Source organism: Trichomycterus rosablanca, chromosome 4 (assembly GCF_030014385.1).
Source record: "Trichomycterus rosablanca isolate fTriRos1 chromosome 4, fTriRos1.hap1, whole genome shotgun sequence".
NCBI lineage: Eukaryota > Metazoa > Chordata > Actinopteri > Siluriformes > Trichomycteridae > Trichomycterus > Trichomycterus rosablanca.
This window is the reverse complement of record NC_085991.1, coordinates 46810627-46821975: the sequence shown is the minus strand read 5'-3', so window position 1 is coordinate 46821975 and position 11349 is coordinate 46810627. Positions and strand designations below refer to the sequence as shown.

At 39.3% G+C, this 11349-nt stretch overlaps 1 protein-coding gene across 2 annotated transcripts in view; it reads left to right on the top strand.

The window, feature by feature from the left end:
• Positions 1–5477: 5477 nt before the first annotated feature.
• prkacbb (protein kinase, cAMP-dependent, catalytic, beta b) overlaps positions 5478–11349 on the top strand; it is a 28628-nt gene continuing 22756 nt past the window's right edge. For both annotated transcript variants that reach the window (XM_062993408.1, XM_062993409.1), the window contains exon 1: positions 5478–5668. In XM_062993408.1, the coding sequence (XP_062849478.1) occupies positions 5623–5668 (46 nt within the window). In that variant the 5' untranslated portion in view covers positions 5478–5622. The remainder of the gene's footprint in view (positions 5669–11349) is intronic.

Below are 11349 nucleotides of genomic sequence, written 5' to 3'. Positions count from 1 at the left end.
AAAGGTCACTGGTTCAAGCCCCACCTCTGCCAGGTTAGTGCTGTTGGGCCCTTGAGCAAGGGTGTATATTATCACACTACTGTAAGTCGCTTTGGATAAAAGGTGTCTGGTAAATGATACCATTTTTGATACCATGTCAGTCGAGTCGTTGTTGTGCTCCTCAGGGGTATTTGGAGAGAATGGCTCTTTATAATAACTCTGGCCTTATAAACAGCTTCAGTATTTGACTAAAACACCCAAATATAATAATTATGAGGTAATAATTACAAGCATAATTAATAATTACGAGCGCCAGATACACAACAAGGTTGTAATTATCATGTTTGGGTGTTTTAGCCATTAGTAACATACATTGCTTTAATTTCCTCCGGGATCAATAAAATATCTGTCTGTCTGTCTGTCTGTCTGTCTGTCTGTCTGTCTGTCTGTCTGTCTGTCTGTCTATCTATCTATCTATCTATCTATCTATCTATCTATCTATCTATCTTCTTTCTTGTCATACTTTACATAGACTCAACATGACTAACAGTAATTAAACCTGGATGGGTTTAGTCTAAATAAAACTACCTACATTGGGTAAATTGGTTGATCTAGTAATTACTTTTTGTATGCAGGGCCAGTTGATAATTTAAAAAACTTTAGCTCTATATCATATACTGTATACCCAGGTTGTCTTATATTTATATTATGGTTTTCACATCTTAAATAATCAAGTCTGACAAATTTGTATAAATTACAGCAATCAGGAATATGCTAATACTGCAGTTAACGATATAGTATGTTTGGAATAGTTTTTATTTATAATTAAACATATTGTGGTCGTGTTCAACACTATTTAAAGTCAACAATTTTTGTAATTTAATCTCGTCCTTAAAACAGCTAAACAACACTAGTATTTGGTAGTTGGACACCTGACGATGAGCTTATGGACATCCCATTTCAAAAACAATGGTATTACAGTTTTTTTTAGTCGCTTTGGTGCATTTCTCACATCACTATTAACAAGTGCATTTCTCAAAACAATTAGTACAAACTGCAAAACCTGAAATCTACAGTTAAGTTACACATTACTGTATTTAGTGAGGTAAATGAGTACAAGACAATCAATACGTATGTTTCACATTTTTACTGCATTTGCTCTTTGCAATTCTAATTTGTTCACAGCATTGTGCTAAAGCAAAGTACAAACTTATTTACAACAAACATAAGACACCTTTGGGTAGAGCTGTGCACAACTGGAAACAATATTGCAGTGCATATTGGAACTGAATTGGAACATACAACATGCTGATTTTGACAACTAGTTCAACATTTTTGTATGTAACGATTCAAGCAATGAAATGAGGACTATTAGTTTCATAGGGAACGACTATTCAGCATTCATAAGTATAGTTCATTTTGACTGACATGACATAAGCAAATGATAATGTTATAAAACAGCAGAGAAGCATTTGCAATTTGTTGGAAGGAATGAGAAAGTGCTACTATGATGTGCACAAATGACTAAATCTTGTGGAGGTTGAACTAACAGTCATGAGAATTTTAATTCTGATCAGAGAAATGCACCAAAGCAATTGAAAAACACTGTAAAATGACCTCTGTGATCTTTTCAGCTAAAACAGCAGTCACTCTTCTGAGAAGCCTTTGATGCATTTCTGTGGTAATTTGTGCCCATTCAGTCAAAAGATGCCAGTACGTGTATGACTGGACACTGATGTTTATCAGAAAAGAATCCAGTGTTCCAGTTCATTCCAGAGCTGTTCAGGGGGATCTATGCAGGCCATCGGCGTTCTTCATGTTTTATAGAGGGGTACAGTCATGACGGAACAGGAAATAGCCTTCCCTAAACTGTTGCTGCAAGGTTGGAAGTACATTTTCTTCATACGACCGACTTATTACTTCTCTTGGCAATTGTTGTTGCTACAACACATGATTTCAAAAATGAGAAGGAATGTAGTTTATAATGTTATCGTTGTGTCTGGCGCTATCTGCTGGTTAAAAATGGAATTGCGTATCCTGCATGTCATTTCATTGAAACCGCTTTATCTTGGTCAGTTTCACGGTGGGTCCGGTGTACACCTCCACAGTCTGTTAAATAATCCTTTATTAATCACACAACTACACATTCAATTACACAACTAACCGTGGTTCGAGTACCAGTGGTGCTTTCAGCTTCCCCCAGTGGTGCTCCAGATGACCTTGAAAACCGTGCTACATGTTTCATCAATTATCATTAGATTTTTAATAAAGCTATATAAATAAAATTAGTGTTTTTTATTAAATAAATAACTTAAAGTGGACAAGAATACTGAGTTACAATCATATACCAACTGTACAGTTCAGAAATAACTAACATTTTCAAACCAACATGTCTCTTTTTCAGTGTATGTAAGGTTTTTGACTTTATTCTATACCTTCTTAAACAATTACTCAGCATGGGCACCTCTAAAACATAAGTAAATAAAGAAAGTGAGAAAAAATAAGAACAGAAATATATAACAGATGAAATGGATGAAGAGCATCACAAAGTGCATGTAATATATCAGCATGAAAGTCGTTGCATCAGGCTGCACACTGAGTTGTTGTGTTTCAAATACCATCCTATATACTAAATAGTGTGTTTACAGTGTTTCTCAATTGCTTTGGTGCATTTCTCTGATCAGAATTAAAATTCTCATGACTGTTAGTTCAACCTCCACAAGATTTAGTCATTTGTGCACATCATAGTAGCATTTTCTCATTCCTTCCAACAAACTGCAAATGCTTTTGGACATGCATCAATTGCTTCCATACAATTCTCTGCTGTTTTATAACATTATCATTTGCTTATGTCATGTCAGTCAAAATGAAGCATACTTATGAATGCTGAATAGTCATTCCACATGAAACTAATAGTCCTCATTTCATTGCTTGAATCATTACATACAAAAACGTTGAACTAGTTGTAAAAATCAGCATGTTGTATGTTCCAATTCAGTTCCAATATGTACTGCAATATTGTTTACAGTTGTGCACAGCTCTACCCAAAGGGTGTTTCTTATGTTTGTTGTAAATAAGTTTGTACTTTGCTTTAGCACAATGCTGTGAACAAATTAGAATTGCAAAGAGCATATGCAGTAAAAATGTGAAACATACGTATTGATTGTCTTGTACTCATTTACCTCACTAAATACAGTAATGTGTAACTTAACTGTAGATTTCAGATGTGTGTGCTAATAGTGTTTAGTGCTGTCTTGAGCATTTTCAGGTAGTGTCACCATGATCTGACTTTTTTGCATTGGAAAACACTTACAGAGTGAACTGTCATAATGAAAACATGTCAAGTCAGGACTTCTTATTTTGATGACACTGACACTTTCATTGACATGAATACTTGCTTTTGAGGAATAAACTCTCCATTTTGAGCAAGTGACACGCTTTTGCAGGTTATCAACTAGGTTTTGCAGTTTGTACTAATTGTTTTGAGAAATGCACTTACTGTTGTGCAAATGTTAATAGTGAAGTGAGAAATGCACCAAAGCGACTGAGAAAAACTGTAATCAGATTTTAACCAACAGGGAGTCTACTTTTAGAATACCTTTTAGAAACCTTTAGAATATTGTTTGCAGATTGAGACACAGTCCTCCAGCTGGCCGGAACTGCGGAACATTTACATTTTCGGCATTTAGCAGACGCTTTCGTTCAAATCGACTTACAGTACTGTAAAAGTATACAATCTAAGCAATTGAGTGTTAAGGGCCTTGCTCAAGGACCCAGCAGTTGCAACCTGGCATAGGTGAGGCTTGAACCAGCAACCTTCTGATTACTAGTGCAGGACCTTAACCACTAGGCTACAACCACTAGGCTACAACCACTAGGCTACAACCACTAGGCTACAACCACTAGGCTACAACCACTAGGCTACAACCACTAGGCTACAACTACAACGGAAGAGAATTTTCATCTTTGAGACTGTTGCTGGATGTTCTAGGTTTACATTAATCTATTTAGGTAGCTGTGCTGTGTATTGTAGCTTCTATTTATTCTCTTTAATTTAATTTAATTTAATTTAATGACTGTTGTGAAATGTGGTACTTTTCAGTAAAAAAAAATCTGTGAAATTTGTTTTTCTCATGAATTTAGGGTTCTACCAAAAACACAATGTCCTTAGCACCCCAGAGATTGCTAAAAGATAATAATAGTCTTTCTACCAATGCATGGCGGCACAGTAGCTCAGTGGGTAGCACTGTCGCCTCACAGCAAGAAGGTCCTGGTTTGAATTCCCAGGTTGAGCGGTCCGGGTCCTTTCTGTGTAGAACATGCATGTTCTCCCTGTGTCTGTGTGGGTTTTCTCCAGGAACTCCGGTTTCCTCCGAGAGACCAAAGACATTCAAGTGAGGTGAATTGGAGATACAAAATTGTCCACATTGAACTTGTGAAATGATGAATCTTATGTAACCAGTAACTATCTGTCCTGTCATTAATGTAACCAAAGTGTGTGAAACATGACGTTAAAATCCTAATAAATAAATAAAGAAAATACACCAATTCTGAAACCTCTGGCAAACCATTGTAGCACTATTTTCATCACTTGTCCTCTAAGATAGATAGATAGATAGATAGATAGATAGATAGATAGATAGATAGATAGATAGATAGATAGATAGATAGATAGATAGATAGATAGATAGATAGATAGATAGATAGATAGATAGATAGATAGATAGATAGATAGATAGATAGATCTATATTAGATAGATAGATAGATAGATAGATAGATAGATAGATAGATAGATCTATATTAGATAGATAGATAGATAGATAGATAGATAGATAGATAGATAGATAGATAGATAGATAGATAGATAGATAGACAGACAGACAGACAGACAGATATAAACATAGATAGATAGATAGATAGATAGATAGATAGATAGATAGATAGACAGACAGACAGACAGACAGACAGACAGATAGATATAAACATAGATAGATAGATAGATAGATAGATAGATAGATAGATAGACAGACAGACAGACAGACAGACAGACAGACAGACAGACAGATGTTACATCCCTGTCCGGCTCCATGTTTCCATTTATGACAGGACAGGTAGTTACTGATTACACAAGATTAATCAGTTTAAGTTTAATGTCAAACACAGTCATGGACGATTTTGTATCTCCAATTCACCTCACTTGAATGTCTTTGGACTGTAGGAGGAAACCAGAGCTCTCGGAGCAAACCCACACAGACACGGGGAGAACATGCAAACTCCACACAGGGAATCGAACCCAGGACCTTCTTGCTATATCAACAGTATAACCTACCAAAAATACCGCCTTGCTTTAGAATAATGTCAGTAGCTTCTCATCAGCCAATCAGAGCAGAGCGGGGGCGGGGTTTGTCGAAAAACGGGTGGGGACACGAAGGCGGTGTGTTTTCCACTACTGTGTAGTGAAGGGAAGATTAAGCTCACTGTAGATCAGTGATAAAAACACAGGGGGGAATTAGTGCGCCGGAGCGCATTTTAATACCACACAATTGAGTAAATACCCCCATTTTTAAAGCTAAAAATAATAAACGAACGGGTTCAGCTGAGCATTTGTGGTGCTACACTGAGAAAAGGGTTTTATTTTCAGGATGGGAAACGCAGCGGCCGCCAAGAAAGGAAACGAGCTGGAGAGCGGTAATGTTCCCTAAACTATTATAACACGTTCATATAACTCTTATAATCACGTAATAGAAAATGTTCCGTGTTTATAATTAAAAGCGACACCTTTCTCTTCTGCTGCATTCATAATTCAGCTCGCGTTTTGCATTGTAGCTTGCTAGCCTAGCACGCTAACGGCGGTAGCCTCGGAGCTAAAGTGTCAGTTGTTGTTTATGTTTGAATCGCTAACCGAAGTTAGACGAACATGTTATGTAGCCCGACTGTGCACAAGAGTGGAAAAAAGTACACGTTGTCTTAAAACGCACTCTGGTTTACTAAATAGAGTGTTAAAAGAACACCCGCATCATTTCTTAAGTCACTAAATTTGGCACACTCGTCGGCACTTAGTGTGTGGTTTGGAACACAGCCAAGTTGATGAATCAAAGGCCGCGTCCTAAACCACATTCAGCTCAATTAGTGTGCTGAACTACAAGTGTTGTGTGTGTTTACACTTGCATAATGAAATATTCAACCCCCCTCACGTTAAAAGAATGAAAATATACAATAAACAAAGAAATGATGTTAATGAATACATACAAAACATGTTCTTGTGCACTCTTATTCAACCCCAGTCTCTTTTTGCCTTTATATGCTTTAATAAGCAGGTCCTTTCTGTGTGGAGTTTGCATGTTCTCCCCGTGTCGGTTTCCTCCGGGTGCTCCGGTTTCCTCCCACAGACCAAAGACATGCCACCAGGCTAATTGGAAACACTGAATTGTCTTATAGGTACCTAGTCGCTAGATGCACAGACCAGTGCATTGTAGTGCCGGTCCCAAGCCCGGATTAAATAGGGAGGGTCGTGTCAGGAAGCGCATCCGGTGTAAAAAACTGTGCCAAATCTCGCCGGCGACCCCTAACGGGAAGAAGCCGGAAATGCCGACCCCGTAGCCGAAGAACGGGACGAAGGCTGAGGAACAAGAAGAAGCGATTTTAGCTTCTTAACCTCTCTTCTTGTGCAAAAGCTTTCAGCACGCCAGGATATTTCAGGACTGACTCCTTAGCTAAGCTTGCTTGGCTTAGGACCTTGGATTTTGTCCTACTGGATAGTTTAGTTTGACCACAGAAGGCAGACCATTCGTCCTCAAAATGTCCTGGTGTTTCTGTGAATCCATGTTGTCAATCACACGGTCAAAATGGTCAGTTCCGCGCCCAGGTGGCGCAGCGGGATATTCCGCTAGCACACCAGCACCGGGTTTCTGAACTCCTCGGTTCGAAACTCGGTGCTGCCACCGGTCGGCCGGGCGTCATCTGGCAGACTTAATTGGCAGTGCCTGCAGCAGATACTGATTGGCCACCGTATCTGCAGGGTGGGGACCGGACTGTGTGTGGGGTGGGATCTTCATACACTGTGTAAGGGCCCTGATTGTCCTGATGACATTGCTAAGGCTTGCGCGTTTGTGACAGCTCCCGAGGTTTCACCATTTTGCACATCTGTGCTGAAGCAAATAAAGGCTCAGTAATTAGTTTCCAATAGTTTAAGCATGTCGTAATCCAACTTTAAGTCATACAGACTAGTAGTAGGTTTAAACATCAGCATATAATGTAGGGGTTGAATAATTGTGACGTGGTCGTATTAACAAAATATCATTTTCTTTGTTCATTTGCTAAATCGTATAACTGATAAAAGACTTTAAAGTTTAAAGATTTTAAGCAATATATTGCAATGCAGAATAGTTTAGAGTTAGCATAAATCCTTATTTTCATTATTTTTAACTCAGCTCTCAATCGCTATGTGTGAACTGTTCAACGACTCGACCCGAGCTGAAGAGAGAGATCTAGCTTGTCAAATATCTGGATATGAGTCGCCCGACTGGCAATGATCCACTCAGATTCATAAATTTTTTTCTCCTTGATTTTATGCTGCGTTTGGAGAATTGGACTGGGGTCTCGGTTTGCTGTATACATATCTGAATGTAGTGTGACAGCAGGGAGGAATAATGAAATCAGTGTTGCAGTTGGTCTGGTTCACCTGAAAACACTGACCACAAGGCAGGAACCCTGCAGACAGTATGCCAGTCCTTTTTCCCTTAGACATAGCTGATTGTATGTGCAGAAGCCCAGTCGTCAGATAGCACAGTAAAGCATTTACCACTTTGTAATGTTGCCGTTCCTTTTCACCACTTAAAGAGGTTTTGGCACCGAGGAGACCAAGTGATTTAGTGTTTCAGCTTTTATTTTGTCCCATTCTTCCTGCAAACACGTCTTAAGATGTGTAACAGTTCGGGGTCGTCATTGTCGCATTTTTCCTTTTAAAAGGAAAGGCCAGAGGCAGGCCAGTCCAGTACCTGTACCCTCTTCTTCCACAGCCATGGAAGAGGTTTTGCATTGTCTTGTTGAAAAATGCTGGACGTCCCTGGAAAAGAAGGCAGCACATGTTGCTCTAAGATCTCAATGTACTTTTCTGTAGAGATGCATGACTACCGATGCATCGGGACTATTTGCCCGATACCGCGCTCATTAACTTGTACTCGTACTCGCGAACGAGGCTCCGATACTAAACATCCGATACCGTGTGCCTAGTGCACGTTGCTGCGTTATGCCCGGTTCACACTACACGACTTTTGCCCTGATTTTCGCTCGCCGGCTGGTCTGCGCTAGATTCGCCGGCTCGGGAGCAACTCGGCGTTCGCTCGGCGATCAAAACTCGGCTCTCGATCGCCGAGTGTGAACTATCCAACAACTCGATCCGACCGGCTCGCCGAGCGCTCGAGTTTTCTAGCACGTCAGATATCTGATCTCAGATGTGCGACTGGGAATGAGTGACATGTCGAACAGCCAATGAGAACGCAGGATACGGTGTGAGGGGAAACGCAGGAGAGGAGTGTAAACAGGTGGGACAGGGGGATGATATAGTTTATATCAGAATACATCAGCACACACACACGTTTTACAGTATTTCTGACCTGATCGTTCTCTACAAAACATAACAACAAAACACCAACATTGCAAAAATATTTATTAACTTCCAACTCACTACAGAACAATCCATGCTGCTCGTGTTGCCAAATCCACTCAGATTCATTTATTTTTCCTCCTTGATTTCATCACATCAGCGCACAAACACTTTGATCACTCGCTACTTGTTGACGTGCATTTTTGGACGTGGTATCATCAAACTTCTCGTCACTTCTCACGTGTGTTTTTGTTTTAAAAAAAAAACGGTATTCTAAATAGGTATTGGTATCGGCAAGTACAAAAATACTTGTACTCGGTTGGGAAAAAATGGTATCGATGCATCCCTACTTTTCTGCATTAATGCTGCCATCACAGAAGTGTAAATGACCTTTACCAAGGACACTGACACGCCCCCATACCATGACAGACCCTGGCTTTTGGACTTGTAGCTGATAACAGTCTGGAGGGTCCTTTTATTTTATGTTTATTAATAGATGAAATGAAGTCAAGCAGACAAAACATGAAATATCTCAGGTTCATCCTGTCTGCAATCAGATAAAAGTAAACGTAAGGAACGCTGCATTTTTATTTTATTTGCATTTTTCATACTATCCCAACTTTTTCTGATTTGGGGTTGTGTTTTTTTGTATTGATTTGTTCTCTTGTTATGAAGCTGACTGAGTCTCATCTTTGGTAATTTGACCTGTTGCTTGTATGCAGAGCCTCCTGGGAAACAAGAAAACGATCTTAAAACAAATTTCCCAGATTTAATAAGCAATGGAAGTCCATTTACAGCGACACACACCATCTTAAATCCTCATCGTGTTCTGTAAACAGTGCCGAGTTGAACCGGGGCACAGCTGTGCTCTGCCCGAATATGGTGAAGAAATGACTGATGCCCATTCATAAACATTCACCAGACTAAATCCCGGGGCTGGTGTGAGTTGTTTTGTCTCAGTGTATGTCACCCATCTTAATCTTAATTCTATAAAAAAAAACCTGCATACACACACACACAGGGTTTGTCATTGACCGTGCTTGTCATCAGATCTTCGTCAGAGGATAAGTGTAATTACGAGCTTTGAAAGGCTTGACGCAAACGGTTCAGAGATCGAGTTGGTTTGAGTGTGACGTGTTGGCATGTGCTGATAATGGATACACACAGCAAACTAAGATAGCGCTGGGTCAGATCTACATAAACATGATTGAGTGTTTGGTTAAGATGTTCCACAGCTCTATTAATTGTTGTTGTTTTTTTTGCTTGGTAGATAAAGCTCATGGGTTTCTGTCCCAACCCAGGAAGTTGTACATTTAAATGTACTTTTAAATTGGAGTAGGGATGTCCTGATCCGATCTCAAAGATCGGAATCGGGGCCGATCAAGGCATTTTTTAACTAATCGGTATCGGCTTTGCTAAACCCGATCGTAATCCCGATCTTTTGTTTTACGTCAGCATGTCCGCTGTGTGGAAATAGTTTGAATTGGAAAGTAAAACAAGTCCATCAGCGGTGTAACGTCTGCACTGTGAGCGCTTCACGAGGCGGTGGGAGCAGAGCTGCGTTCATTACTGTAGAATTTTACTGTTTATATGGTGTGTGTGAGTCGAGGATCACTCCGGTTTACAAAACAATAACTTTTAATCCCAGTATGAAAACTTCAGGACCATAACATACAGCTTTTACGAGTTCACGTGTTACAAGACTGAACGACATCTCAGTATCAAGCACTCTGATTGGCTTAGTTATGTAACCGAGCGTGGTAGTGATGCACTCGCTTAATAAAGAAATAAAATACACGGTGTATTCACAAATTGTCGGGAGCATTTAACACTTTATTAACTTCTTCTGTTACGGTACCGAATAGCGAACAGCTAGAGCCAAGCACGCTATTCCATGCACTATGGAAGCCCCAAAGGGTCAAAACACACTCACTTCGAGTATAAACGTCCATCAAACCACTGTCACAATACAAGCACTTTAAGAACTGGCTTTCCTTCATAACAAAAGAGCCTTTCCATTTTATTTTGGTATTCAGGTTTTACTGTAATGCTGTTAAGTAACTTATTTGTTTTTTTATATTCAAGTTAAGCTGCTACACCACTTCTGAGTGGAGATTTCTGTTCATTTTAGTGTGTCACTGCATTAAACAGAATTATGTTCTTTGAATGTAAAGTTCAAAGTGAAACTGTAATTATCTCACTCATTTTGAGTGTTCTAGTTTCACTTCTACAATGCTGCACTGAGTTTGTTTACTTTTATTTTGTAAAAATAAAAGAACATTAAGCAATAGCTTGGATGCAGCATTTTTTCCCTTCAGCACTGCAGAGCTATTTAGTTGTTAAACATATACATTGGATTAATTTAAATAACTGTAATGTACTTGAAGTGTGCACCGTGTGAACAGTGTTATCTAGTTCTTATCTAGACTAGGAAAGCATCAATACCATTTTTTCCCAACCGAGTACGAGTACAAGTACATGTATTTTTGTACTTGCCGATACCAATACCTATTTAGAATACCGTTTTTTTTTTTTAAACAAAAACACACGTGAGAAGTGACGAGAAGTTTGATGATACCACGTCCAAAAATGCACGTCAACAAGTAGCGAGTGATCAAAGTGTTTGTGCGCTGATGTGATGAAATCAAGGAGGAAAAATAAATGAATCTGAGTGGATTTGGCAACACGAGCAGCATGGGTTGTTCTGTAGTGAGTTGGAGGGTAATAAATATTTTTGCAGTGTTGGTGTTTTGTTGTTATGTTT